Source organism: Alligator mississippiensis, chromosome 2, assembly GCF_030867095.1.
Source record: "Alligator mississippiensis isolate rAllMis1 chromosome 2, rAllMis1, whole genome shotgun sequence".
NCBI classification, from domain to species: Eukaryota; Metazoa; Chordata; order Crocodylia; family Alligatoridae; genus Alligator; species Alligator mississippiensis.
Window position 1 is genome coordinate 143,348,879 of NC_081825.1, and position 14,913 is coordinate 143,363,791.

General features: G+C 42.0%; 1 protein-coding gene across 5 annotated transcripts in view; it reads left to right on the forward strand.

The window, feature by feature from the left end:
• The window catches only part of BMP2K (BMP2 inducible kinase), a 133,791-nt gene extending 121,530 nt beyond the window's left edge, over positions 1-12,261 (forward strand). For 4 of the 5 annotated variants that reach the window (XM_059722221.1, XM_006258849.4, XM_014603849.3 and 1 more), the window contains one exon: positions 6,254-12,261. In XM_059722221.1, the coding sequence (XP_059578204.1) occupies positions 6,254-7,680 (1,427 nt within the window). In that variant the 3' untranslated portion in view covers positions 7,681-12,261. The remainder of the gene's footprint in view (positions 1-6,253) is intronic. The other variant, XM_014603811.3, reaches the window with a different exon arrangement.
• Positions 12,262-14,913: the final 2,652 nt, after the last annotated feature.

Here is a 14,913-nt window from a genome sequence, read left to right on the forward strand (position 1 = left end):
TTCTCCCCCCAATGTTTGGAATGTGCCTAACATCGAGGCCACTATTGTAAATAATAAAAGTTAAATGCCAGTACAAGAGCTTAGCTTTATATTTGCCACTGTGTGGCAGCAAAACCCTGTCAGAATGAATGACAACTAGGCGACAGTTATTCCTTTCTTGCAGTTCTGTAAAAGAGAGACAGGACATATTAAGGCAGACAGGAGTTCTGTAGCATGTTTATGTAAGAACCATGACTTACGAAGTCAGGAAATGCAGCATTTTCAGGAAATAAAATTTTACTTGAGGTAGTTTATTTTTAAACTTGTCTGATATCTATTCTTTAAATATGTTTTTATTATTGCTGAAGCAAAATCTCTGTCTCTATCCCTACATAAAAATAATGCCCATGCATTATGCTTTCATGATCTCACTCATTCTGTGCATGTCTGTGTGCGTGCACTTTTCTTTTAGAGTGAAAGGTGCAACGTAGTGCAGCTGTAAAATAGTGAAATATTAGTTGTACCATTGAACGATAGTTTTACAAGGGTCATTTTAAAATTAGGAGTTCAGGTGAGGAAGGTTTTCTTGGTTAAAGGCTGCCTGACTTGGCAAACTCCACTAGCTGAATTCTTTTGCCACTTCTCATTTCATAGAAATACAGCTCTGAAACCCATCAGGGATACATCAGAACCACAGCAGACCTCTAGAATCCTGTAGGAATAGAGCACTCTCCTCCCTTGCAGCTCTTGAGAGCTCAGCTTTGGAGTAACTCTGATCTGTACAACATTGGGATAAATAACAGATGAATAGAAAACATGAGTTCAGAAAAATAATAGCCTCCAATTCCTATGCATAACACTCTCCATTTAGGGGCATGGGGTTGTAGCCTTGTTTCTCAAAGGACATAGGCAGACCCATAGGTTTTTGGGGTAGATCTGATATCTTTTATTAGACCAACTCAAATAATTGGAAAAAAATACTTCTTTCCAAGCTTTCGGACACAAACACCCTTTATCAGGCTGAGAAAGCATCTGTAGTTGGCTTCCTTGACTGCATACCATGGTTGGCTTTCCTGCAGGCATACCAGCCTCTGACTTCTTTACTATTCATTCCATCCAGGAAGAGCACACACCAACTGCAGATGCTTTCTCAGCCTGTCACGGTGTTTGTGCCCAAAAGCTTGCAAAGAAGTATTTTTTCCAATTATTTGAGTTGGTCTAATAAAAGATATCATCAGCATGAATGGTGCGTGCCCCCACCTTTTTGTAGGGGATAGATACACTGCCACGCTCAGGGCGTGCACATGCACCCCCTACACCTCACTCCTGCGATATTGGATTTATGCAAAGCACCTTGTCTACTCTCCATTCATGCATTTCAAAGCACTTCATAAAGGATGGAAGCACTGTTATCCTTGTGGCAGGGATAGGGAAAGTGATGCAAAGAGCTCAGAAGTGATTTCTTCATAGCTGCCCTTCTGGGTAAAAAAAGAATAGAAATTAGGTCTGTTGTGTCCCAGCCTAGAAAACCTCTATGACTTTAAGTTAAATGTGCAGGGCTGCCAGTTAAAAACAAACAAAAAACCTAACAAACAAAAGCACAAAAACACAACTCTCTCTCTCTCTCTCTCTCTCTCTCTCTCTCTCTCTAAATGTGAGGTGGAAGTTATGAGGATGAACGTAGTACCACACAATGTCAGTTTTGGACCATGGTTTTTCTTACTAAAACTGACTTGAAGCAACAAGACAAGTACTTGGAATATCAACAGTGAAGAAATATGTAAAATACTTCCCTAAGGTCACTTCACTGACATTACCAATGTTGAGAGCTCAGGTGTGAACAGGCCACCAGCTGCTGCAACCCATCTTAAGCACTACGGAGATTTTCAAATGTACCAATGGCAGTATAGCATAAGGATGTAAATATAATTTTAAAAAATTGTGTTTAATCTCATCTAATTATATTGGTTAACTGCTAACACAGCTGCTGCTGGGAACTGCTTCTGGGGCTCTGGGAGGGGGGGCGCCCCTATGGCAAGCCCAGCCAGACAACACAGCCCAGGTGAAGCCCCATTTCAATGCCATAGCAAGAGGCGGGGGGTGGGGGGAGGGAAGAGAGCAGGGTGACCAACCCAGGCACTGAAGCGAAGGGGCACCAACAGGCACTGCCTAGCTGGGACAGGGAGTGGGATGGAGCTGTGAGTGGCTCATTTGTGGGGGCGTAGAGATGGGGGGAAAGGTGGCTCCCACCACTGCGTACACATGAGCCCCGGATCTGTGCATGGGGTGAGGGTGGGCTGCTGCTGCAGGCTTTGCCCAGGTGCCAAACTTTGTTACTATGGCACTGCCCCACTTAGATGAGGGAGCACCTGTGAACAAACAGCTAATTGCTTAAATGAGGAGTCATTAGGCGCCATATTGTTTTTCCCTTTAACCTCATAAACTATGGGTACTAGCCCCCCTTCCCCTCCCTCTTCTTTCTTCCTGCCTGTCCTGCCACCTTCTGGTTCCTGCTGGGGCACTGCAAGGCTTTTCTTCCCTACCAGACTACCCTGCCCTATGCTAAACAAGAACTGGTAAGCTTAACTAGTTATTACTGGGCTTATCCATGAAATAGTCCTTTAACATTTCACAGCCCTAGCTGGATTCTTTTTGGGAGTTAAAGCTTGCTTTTTTTGCCTTTAAAAATCTCAATTGGATTTCATTTGAGCACAGGCAGTAAATGTTGTGCTCAAACTCTTAGTGACAGCTTGCGTACTTAAGCTACAATAAGTATTCTGTTGTTAGCACCATGGAGTGCACCCATATTACAGTATCTCATACCTTTATACACTTCCTCATGCAGAGAGATTCTGGTTCTTTTCCAAAACCATGCCAGAGAATGGATGTCTAGCACTGGATGTCTGACAACTGAAGAGAGCTGTGTCAGGGCCTCACTAGTGCTTGCCATGCACAAGTGCAGTTTTTTTGATTTAGAAAAGCTGAAATTAAAATGACTCAGTGGGAGAAAGCCTCATGTAATTGTTTGGGACCTTAGCATTTTTTGAAAGCATGTATATGAACCAGGCCATCTTCAGTCTTTATATCCCTTGTGTTTGTATCCAGAGTATAGTTAGACTCATAAAATATTAGGGTTGAAAATCAGGGTGGTTATCTAATCTAACTCCCTGCTCAAAGCAGGTTCATCCCCAACTAGATCATTCCAGCCAGGGCTTTGTTGAGCCAGGTCTTAACCTTCATGGATGGAGATTGCACCACTTCTCTAGGTAATCCATTCCAGTGCTTCACCACTATCCTAGTGAGAGAGTTTTTCCTAATATCCAACCTAAACCTCCCTTGCTGCAACTTGAGACCATTGCTCCTTGTTTTGTCATTCATCACCAATGAGAAGAGTCTAACTCCATCCTATTTGGAACCACCCTTCAGGTAGCTGAAGGCTACCAAGTCCCTCCGCAGTCTTCTCTTCTATGGACTAAACAAACCAAGTTCCCTCAGCCTCTCCTCAAAGTCATGTGCCCTAGCCTCCTAACTGTTTTTGCTGCCCTCTGCTGGATGCTGTCCAATTTGCCCACATCCTTTCTCTAGTGGGGGCCTCATAACTGGACACTACTCCAGGTAAGGTCTCGCTAGTGCCAAATGGAGGGGAATAATCACTTCCCTTGATCTGTTGGCAGTGCTCTTCCTAATGCAGCCCAGTATACTGTTAGCCTTCTTGGCAACAAGGGCAGACTGTTGACTCATATCCAGCTTATTGTCCAGTGAAACCCCCAAGTCCTTTTCTGCAGAGCTGCTGCTTAGCTAGTTGGTCTCAAGCCTGTAGTGGTGCACGGGATTGTTCCATCCTAAGAGTAGGACTTCGCACTTGTCTTTGTTGAACCTCATGAGATTGTTTTTTGGTCCAATCCTTCAATTTGTCTAGGTCACTGAATCCTAGCTCTACCCTCCTGCATAACACCAAGCTGAGAGGTGTAGTAGATATCTGCAGACTTGCTTAGGGTGCAAACCATCCCATCTTGCAGATTGTTAATGAAGGTGTTGAACAAAACCAGCCCCAGGACTGACCCCTGGGGCACTCCACTTGATACTGGCTGCCAACTAGATCTTGAGCCATTGATCACTTCCCATTGAGCCTGATGATTCAGCCAGCTTTCTGTCCACCATACAGTTCATTCAACCCATACTTCCTCTGCTTGCAAGAATGCTGTGGGAGACCGTATCAAAAGCCTTGCTAAAGTCAAGGTATATCATGTCCACTGCTTTAGCGAGCTACTAAATTTTACCACATGCACAAAATCAGTGTCGCTAAACACAGAGACCACTATGCGTCCAGCTGTTCAGTACAAGCATCTATAAGCTTGTGTCTACATTTTCTAAAAGTTCACCAACTTTAAATTAAAATATTGTCAGACAGTTTCATTACTTGCTGATTTGTTATTAGCAGTTAGGCACATTTAATTCACAATGTACAGAAAACGGGCCAGCAGATAAAATAGCCATCATACACTGACCAATTTCTCCCCACCATGTGAGCGACAAGTCATAAACTCTTTGTAACAGGTTCCCCCCCCCCCCCCAAAAAAAAAAATTATCACCCATCAGCTCCCATTTAAGTACCTTGAAGCAAAAGACAGATTTTCATTACAGCTTAGCACCCCATAGCACTTGCTGTTCTGAATAGGAGCTGCTGGTTGCTGAGTAAGTTAAGTGTACTCCAGGGATTGACAGCCCATGGGCTGAATCCAGGCTGCTAAGTAGGGTTGTGCGAAACTTTGGGTGCTGATTTGATTCTGAGGAGGTTCGGCCTGATTTGGCAGCTGACTCTCCAAATTGAATTGGGAGACCAATAAAAAGGTCCTAATCGATTTGAAGCTCTCTGAATTGATTTGGAAAAGATTTGGAGATTTGGGCAGTCCCCACTTGCTGCCTCGGGGAGCTGGACCCAGAATTCGTGCCAGAAAGTGGGGGTGGGGGGCTGGGGGAAAGGAAGAGGGGACCGGGGGGGGGACCTCTACCAGATCCCATCCACTGTCTGCTCCCCCAGCACCCTTGAGTGCCCCTTGACCCCTGCCTGCTCTCCTAGCCCCTTCAATGGCTGCCACACCCTGCCTCAGTGTCCTGGCTCTTTAAAAAAAGAAAAAGAAGCCCTGCACTCACTGGCTGCTGTAGAGGCTGCCAGGGCTTCTGGGGCTCATGGCAGAGTCCTTCCGTGCAGCATTGGGGGGGCAGCAGGGATTGCCTCCCTGCCTGGCAGGAGCTGGTGAGTGCGGGGCTTTAAAAAAAAAAAAAGAAAAGAAAATGTGCCAGGATACTGGGGCTGGGCAGGGCGGCCATTGACTGGGCTGGGAGAGCAGGCGGGGGGTAGGGCCTGTTTGATTAGGAGATTCAGCAGCAGTTATATCTCCGAATCAGATTCAGCTGAATCAATTTGGGACAGTGATTTGAATCACTGAATCGAATCCCTGTCTCCTGAATCGGCCGAATCCAAAGCGAATACTAGCTGATTTGCACAGGCCTACTGCCAAGCTATTTTATCTGGCCCATGGAACCCAGTTGCCAGTGGCAATTTGGTGGCAGGTTACAAGCATGTTAGTGGCAAGGAAAGCAGAGGTCTGCCTTGGACCTAAATTGCATTATGTTAGCTCACCATTTCTGAAAATTTGCCAATCCCTTGTTTCAGAGCATGTACCATCAGGGTGACAACTACAGGAAACCCTCACTATTTGTGGGTTCGGCATTTGCGAATGCCGATCCCTCATCTTAAATACACTTACGGGAGCTCCTTGAGAGCTCCACATTTGCTGCTTCTGGGCTCCCGCTGCTACCACCGTGCTCCTGCCATTGCCAATGCAGCTGTGCCTCGCCCCAGCTGCCGGGGGCACTGCGTTCATGAACTCAGCGCCTTATTCACAGATTTCGCCATTCTTGGGGATCTTGAGAACGTATTCCCCGCGAATGGCAAGGGTCTCCTGTATACTCTTACCTGTAAGATGTACTGGAGTGTATAGTTTGAGACTACAGACACGGACAATAAAACATGCTACTGTGTTCTTCCAGGCTTGGCGCTTTATCAGTAGCCTAAGGGCACAGAGGTCTGATAGGTGGCCCTCTCTCTTAATTTAAGATCAAAAGACAAAATTTCTTGGAGCTTTAATCTTTATTTTCCTGAATATTTACGTAAGAGATGCTTTTGAATGCACCCTTGCGATCTGAAATCATTACTGCTAGTTGTAAATGTACATTTTAAGTTTTACTTTGTCTTTTTTTGGCCCTGCAGGTTCCCCAGGAAAGGCAATTAATACCTCAGCCAGCAATCAAGAAAATAAACCCAGGGAAAACAAGTCCATTCAGGGCTCGAGAGATGACCGGCCAGGAAGGAAGACTACAGAAGGACAAGTGCAAAAAGGGAGTGATGAGTCAGAGAGTGACTTTGAATCTGATCCTCCTTCTCCCAAAAGCAGTGAGGAAGAAGAGCAGGAAGATGAAGAAGGTTTACAAGAGGAGCATGGAGACTTTAATGATGACAATGATACAGAACCTGAGAACTTAGGCCATAGGCCACTCCTTATGGATTCTGAGGATGAAGTAGAAGAGGAGGAAGAAGAAAAGCAGAGCTCTGATTCTGATTCTGATTGCACCAAGCATAAACCTGTGGAAAGGATCCCTTGCAATAAGTACAGAGAAAGGCCTGGTGATGATGAAGACAAGCAAGTCAACATAATGCTCACTTCCTTATCTGAACTACCAAGTACTGTGGCCAAGGTGAGCCCTGATCAAGAATTTGATGCGTTTGGCGCTGTCCCTTTCTTTGCTCTTCACCCTCAATCTCAATCAAGAGAAAAGAATAATAAAGATTTCTCTCCTCAGACTACTTTTCCTGGCCTGGGCCAAGAGCAAGATGACTTCGATGTCTTCACCAAGGCGCCATTCAGCAAGAAGGTGACTCAACAAGATGGCCAGATTGCAGGACCTGAGACCCAGATTGTCTCTGTCTCTCCCCAAAGTGTGGATATTTTTGGCTGCACCCCATTCCAGCCTCTCCCTACCCCTAAGAGCAGTGAGAGTAAAGAGGACCTGTTTGGGCTGGTCCCCTTTGAGGAGATAACAGGCAGCCAGCAGCAGCAAAAAGTGAAGCAGCAGCGAAATTTGCAGAAACTTTCCTCCCGTCAAAGGCGTATGAAACAAGAGGTGTCCAAAAGCAATGGGAAGCGGCACCACGGCACCCCAACGAACACCAAGAAAACTTCAAAACCCAGCTTCCGCACACCTGAGAGAGCCCGCAGGCACAAGAAAGCTGGTCGCAGGGACTCCCAGAGCAGCAATGAGTTCCTAACGATCTCAGACTCTAAGGAAAACATAAGTGTTGGATTGACCGACAGCAAAGATCGAAGCAACCCTCTGCAAGTGGATGAGAATCTGCTGGACCCGTTCGGGGCTAAACCTTTCCACCCACCAGACTTGACGAGGCACCCCCAGCATCAAGGACTTGGTGACAACCGTGGGGAACATAACACAGTAGTGGTGCCAGGTAGACCTAGACAGAGCTCCCTACATGGGCCTATTCACAGTGGCGATGGGCTTAAAACAGATGACTTTGGCGCAGTACCCTTTACAGAACTGGTTTTGCAGAGTGCGCAGACCCAGCAGCAGCAGGCATTAGAGTTAGATCCATTTGGGGCAGCTCCATTTCCTTCCAAACAGTAATTGCTTCCAACAGATTCATGCTGATTCTCTCTCTCTCTCTCTCTCTCTCCCATGCTTGTTCTCATTCTCTCCATTATTTAACGTCAGTTTTAAATAGTACAATAATTCACCCAGTTGAATTGACAGGAAAATGATTCTTTTTGTATAGTTTATTCAGACTCAGTAAGTACTCCACAGCCAGCACACACCCCCATCCCTTAAAATCATGAGATTTTGCATAGAGAAAAATGCAAAAAAGCCCCCCCAAACAAATCAGCAAAAAAATCCAAACAATAAAACAAAAACAACAAAAACCAGGAGGAGAAGCAAGTATTTCACTAGGACAACAGATTCCCAGAGCCCATGAGGAATCTGATGCAGGTAATTCAGAATCATTCTGCACTTTTGTATTGCTTTTTCACTCTGGCAGTACAAAAGAGAAAGTCATGGAGCAAGGTCTACCATAATGTGTTTAGTTGACCTAACAATATAGAATCTTGTCTTCAAATCATTGACTATCTCTGAATCCAGAATAGATCTAGGAACCTGTATGTGCTGGGACCCATATTGATCTGCTGGAAGTTTTGGAGTCTATTCTTGCCAAGTGAAAACTACCTTTCCTGATCCTAAGAGAAAAAGAAAAAAAGCCAACTCCTTAAAGGAGTGCGGTGGTGGCTTGAACTAATGCAGCTCTGTGCACAACTAGAGACGAAAGGCAGATTTTTTTTTTGTGCCTAAATGTTTTAATTTTTTTACAGTAAGTGCCATTAATGTAAAATAGCAAACTGGAAGCCTAGGGTAAAAACTAAAGATACAGAGAATATATTGATTTGCTAGGTAAATGTGTGAATGTAGGGAAACAAGATAGCAGGGATACAGGCAGCATTTGCAGCACTTTGAAGACTACGCTGGAGAAGAGGAACTTGTTGACCTGGATGAACTATCTGGCACAGCAGGAATATGTTATATCATTGGTAGAATTGACAGTGAATGCAAAAAATGCAAAGATGACCATAGGTTTTATTCAATTATGCATTAGAGTTCATGTCTGAAAGTACCTTTTTTTCCTCTTGCATTTTTATTCCAAAAGAACTCTGTATTCCTTACAAATTATGTTTTTTAAACAAATAATAATTCTATGAATTGACTGTCACCTAATATTCTTTAAGTTCTGACAAATCTATTATTGTAATATAGTGTATTTTATAAGGAAGTTTCTGCTAACTGCACTGAGATACAAAGAAATAACATCCTGAAACCAGACAATTTCATATAAGAAGCAGAAAGCAGCAAGTAGCTTGCAGATGCTGATTACTATTCTACCAGTAAACTGCATTTCACACCACAAAGCCTTACTGGCAGGACACAGCCTGCTTACAAAGTACCTCTGAGCCAATTGGTGCATGAGACATTGCTAAAAGCTTACAGTCCACAGTGTGTCAGCAGATGATGGGATGGTAATATAAATCTACTTGTTAAAGCATGATTTGGTTACCTGTGTTAAGCAAATAGAAAAGTATTTTCTTTATAAAGGCCTGGTTCTCCAATGTCCTGCACCTTGGGCATAGTTACTTAACACCAATTGTGAAGTGAGTGAAAAATCAGAATAGTAGATTGTGACATTCTTTTTGTATTCGTTTTTAACATTATCTAGTTGATGACTAGACATGGTAGAAGGAATCGGGCCCTGGGTATTTCAGCGTTGTTTTTTGCTCTGAACATAGATATTTTGCAAAAAGCCTAATCTTTTACCACATGAGGGGCACAAATGATTGAAGTTTACATATAGATGCAGTGGCTGTTCCATCATATACTGTAGATGATAAACAAATTATCTAGATTTATGCATTTTTTCTGTGTTTTATTAACACAAGCAAGGTTAAATTAGATACAGACTTCTCCAAAGATTTTGCAGAGAGGTTTGGATCTCATTAAGAAAAACAACGTTAAAACAAGTCACTGCTCTCTTTTGGGAGTTTAAGTTTTATTCGACGATGCTTTGTTGGAATGAGCGAAAGCCACTGATAAGGAAAATGTTCAGATCTCCCCTGGTCTAAGATTTGGGGAAGAGGATGAAACACAAACATGGATCATTTCCTTTATTGTGGCAAAATAGATGAAATTCAAATACAAAGCCTTGTTCAGTTAGGGATGTTCTGCTTAAAAAGTTTAGCTTTGAAGACCTGGACAGACATAATTAAACTTGTATTGAATAGTTTTATTTTACGGTTTTTCCCCTATTATTCTCTCCTTTTCTTGTGCCAAAGGCTTTAAGAAGCAAACATGATGTTTGCAGGGTGATTTCCCCCCCCCCCCCAGGTTAACTGTGATATTTTTTTTTTTAATCAACTGCTTTCTAATTGCTTTCAAATATTTCTTTATCCAAATTGTACTTGCTTGCTTAATTAATTTCTGGAAAAGGTTAATTCCAAAAATGACCAGAAACCAGATTTCTTAAATAAATCCAGAAACAGACTGGAAAATTATAGTAAGTGAGGCCTAGAACAATATGGTCATTGTTTCCATTTGCATAAAATGATCTTAAGGGTTGGCCAAGCTTTTGTGTGCAATTCCTGAACTTCCTATTTTTTTTTCTTTGCTCTTTGATCACGTCTATACGAGATGTTCACTGCGCAGTAACCCAAGACTACTGTGCAGTAGTGTCGCATCGCTTCTGCCATGCAATGCTACTAAACAGTAGTCTTGGGCTACTGCACAGTCAGTATCTCGTGTAGACGTGGCCTTTGATACCTTATGTGGGAATTTTATTTCCGAATTTAACAGTCCACACAAACAGGTGGTGTTTGGATCTGCTTTCTCTACAGTAAAAGGTGGTTTGCTGCCTTTATTTCAGTGGGAGGACCACTGCCCCCCCAAAAGGGAGGACAGACAGCCTGTGAACATTGTCACCCCATGTGGATTTTTCTGTTAAGACACTTACCCTACAGTATGTCATGGTTGAAGAATATGAAATATTTCCTTCTTTCTTTTCATCTCCTTGGTTTTTGAACTGCTTTCAGCGGTCAATAGAAGGTTAGATTAGATCAATCAAGGGTAGATTAAACCGATCATAAAATGAAGCTCAAGAACAAACAACTGAGGGAGATGAAAAGTAATGGAAAACCACGTAATTCCAAAATTGACACATTTCTGTGGCCACTAACTGCTTCTGGCTACCAGTCTTTCCTTCCTAATGGCCTTAATAAACTTGGCTTTCTGAATTCTATTTATACAAGTGTTTTGCATAAATGACTTATTTTTAATATGTTTCTGTAGTTAGATTTTTTTTTCAATTGAACAGAGATTATATTAGCATGGCTCACAAAATTGGCTTGGCCTAGTTTGTTGTGTGGTAAAGTTGGGATGGGACGATACTGAGCTTAAGTTTAGTTTCCATTAAGATCAGTTATTTAATAGAAACAAAGCAACTGGTATCATTGGGGAAAATAACATACCTTTTACCTGTACTCTGTGTGTGTGTGTGTGTGTGTGTGTGTGTGTGTGTGTGTGTGTGTGTGCGCGCGCGCGCGTGCGCACACACACACGTGCGCGCATTTTGAAATTGGTAATATCATGACCTTTCCTGAAATCCCAGGAAGACCATGCTGTGTTAGGTTTGTTCTACTGCCCCATGAGACAACAACAGGAAGGGATTGTCAGAATTCCCCATCCCTCCCTTCCACCCTTCACCAACAGGAAATAGAAGTTAATGGCTAATGCTTTATTTTGGTGCATGAAAGGCAGCAAGGCAAATCTTCAAATATCAGCCACTAGCTGATTTTCTAAGACATACATATCCTGTCAGAAGGTACTAATAAGCCCTTCAGGGCTAAGGGCAATAGTCACTGAAAAAAATAAGTCTAGCATCTCTGGAAATGCCAAAACAAGAGATTTGAGAAATCTGCTTTGCCTGCCCAATACAGGAGCTGGACTTATTTTAGTGAGTCTTGTCCTCAAATAAATCCCTTTTTGTTGTTTAGGTGTTAGTAAGATGAGATACCTACTGTGAAAATAAGTTGATATATTTACTACTGTGAGAATAACAAAATAGAGTTTATCTGGAGATTTTTGTACTATGTTGTGTATTTTTATATATATTAAATACATATATAAATATACACATGCACGCACACATCACATATATCTCTTGGAGTTGATGTGATTTTTAAAAAAAATATATAATTGCAGCCACAATCATTTTCATTGTGACTGGAAGAGTGAATCTGAACAAAAGCCACTAAGAGTGATGGGGGGAGATAAAGCACGCAAGAGGGTGGCTGCTCAGTTATTTTTCTACAGTGCTTTTTTTTTTTTTTTTTTTTTTTTTTTTTTTTTAAGGAATATCCAATAAATGTGTTTAGCTAAGTTTGTGTGACTAATAGGTCACCTGCTAGTAAACAGCATACAAGCTATTTTTAAATTGCTGGCATACAGCTTTAAGTGCACTTTCCTGAATTACACTTCCATTTCTTGTTAGACTTGAAGTTTCTAAAGCTTTTTTTGTGTACCACTAAACAGAGGACTTTAACTTTTCTGTGAAATTGATGTACGTCATAAAATACTTGCAGTTGTTATTAAAAAAATAAACAAAGATGACAGTGACTGTGCAGACCTCCTTTAAGCATCTGATTGTGTAGTATTTACAGGAACCATTGTGAGCTAATATTTATTTTCTTTATTTAATCACTAATTGAGTTTGGCTACATGTTGCCTGTTCACTGCTACAGACTGGATTTCTGGCCCTGTTTTGCTTGATTTGTTTTCTTATCTGCTGCTTAATATTCTGCTTTCTTTAATGTAATAACGCCCAGTGAATTATATTCTTTACATATTCCATTAATGCAGCAGTTTCTTTGCTGCTTTCTAAAGATTTTCAAATGTGAACAGAGGGAAGTTGAATGTTGTCCTTTTTTCATTGTCCAGCCCAAATGCTAAGTTCAGTGTCTAATGCAGCCTCTACAGATTTTGCTTTGCAACTGATTTTTTTAACCTTCTCTTCTGACTCATTAGTTTTATCCTATATGCTAAAACTTCAAAGGAGGAATTGGTAAGATCATTGTTTTACTGACATCTGATGATATTCATATGCAAACCAAATGTATAATAAAACAGTAAAAATAGTAAGAAAATGAAAGAAAACAAAACTAGTAATAGGTGATAAATATTCATTTATTAATATCTGAATACTTGTATCCTGTCTTTCAGCTATAACTCAGTTCAGAGTCTTAGGATAGGGCTGTCCAACTTCTAAGGGGCTGGAGGTTGAGCACCAGAGTGAGTTACAGGCTACCTTTCCCTGCCCCCTGTCACATGGTACATTGACATCCCCTCCCCTTACTGCACTGTGCAGGAGCTACTGCCTCACATGACCCCCTTCTCCCCAGCAGCTGCACTGGCCCACTATCTGGGCAGGAGCAGGCAGCAAAAGCCAGAGGAGAGAGGGAGACTAGTTGCTGGTGCAGGATCTGGTGGCTGGGCAGGTAACGGGGCCACAATTTAACCTCTCTCAGGCTGTCCAGTTGGACAGCCCTCTTGGAATATGAAGATATGAACATATTGTATAGAGTTAAAAGTACTTACTGTGCATCTGTTGAGCTGTGATAATTCTGTGTGTCCACTCTATACCACACGAAGAAGCTAAACAGCAGCACTTTAGAAGTTGTTTTTTTCATTCAGGAGTAAACTATCCTGGTTTAGCTTCCACTTAACTGCAGAAGAGAGCAGATTTATGCATTATTGTGCATCTGGTGATCCGTGATAAGTCTGCTTCCTTTTTTTGCCCCTTCCCCCACTTGTTTTGAACTCTTAAAAAAATGTTGTCCACTTGCTCAATCTCAGAAAATATATATGTGTGTATAGAAAAAACTTTGATACCTTGATAGGTAATGGAATAGTTTAACATCCTTAATTCAACTTGCTTGAGTGAGCTGCCATCAGTGGTTGGCTCTTCATGGTCTTGTATTAAACTGCTGGTACCATCATTGACACTCAACACATGATCCAAGTGACTGAGCTTTGAAAGCCTTTCAGTAGGTGCTGTCAGTTAAACATTTAAGACAGTTTGAGGCCAGGGGGCGGGGAGGAGGGAAGAGAAAGGCGGGTAGTTGCCTTGTTGCTTGTTATATCTCTAGAGAATTTCTGTCTTTAAGTCTGGCTTCTGCAACCACTAACAATCTTAAAGAAGATAAGAAACATGAAAACTGAATTGTGTGCGCTCCCACTGAACTCCATTATGTTGGAATGTCTTTCCTGGATGTGGTTCTCCTTCCTTCTTATTGTACTCAAAGTTTCTTAGATAAGGTTAAAGGCCTCTTCTTTGTATCTAAAATAATGATAAAGCCTGTTAAAGCTGCCCCGATCTTGAATTATAGTGATCTAGTATGCACCTTTAGTACTGGAAGAAAGATTTCTGAAAGGAGATGGAAGATTCTTGAAGTGTAAGAACTATTTGTTTTTATAGTTTAATATCACTGTCAGCAATAATGATCTTGTTATCATGACCTGAATGGGAAAATGTATTCTCAGATTAAATTGACAATTTAAAAGACTGGAGAGCTCAAAGTTTGATAATAGCTTTGACATATGAACAGTGGTGACACTGGGCACATCTACACAAGACACTAGAAGCGCAGTAGACTAATTCTCTGCATTAGCACGTCGGGACAAAAGCTATGCTAATGCACTAATGCACAGTAGAACTGGTCTACTGCACATTAGTGTCGCATAAAAGGTGTGTACTGGCACTACTGTGCAGTAGCAACAATTATGTTACATGAACGTGTGTGTAGATGTGCCTATTGACAATGAAATTCGCTTACACCCCAGGCAGTCCCAATTATCTATCCCAAGGTTCTTAAAAGCTCAGGCATCATCTGAGATGCAGCCTGCCTCTAGTTTGACCTACTTCTTAATAATGTGGTAAGATAGTCATGCAATCATTTTCTATGAGTTGGGCCTTTTTTCCAGCTCCTTTGAATTTTTTGAGTAGTTGATATCTCCAAAGAAGCTGAGACTGGAAGTAAAAATAGTTATTTCCTTTCTATGCCAGATACAAAAGTCAGATTTCCATTCCCCCTGTCCCTTCCCCCCTCGCTAACTTCAGTTGTGGTTCATTTACCTTTGCTAGTTCTAAGCCATTTAGGAATTGGAGGTGGGGAAGGAAGAAGGGTTTTCATCTTAAATGGAACTAAAAATCTGAAGTTGTGGAGCTTTTTCCACTGGCTACATAAATTCAAAATGGCCAGAGCTCTTGTG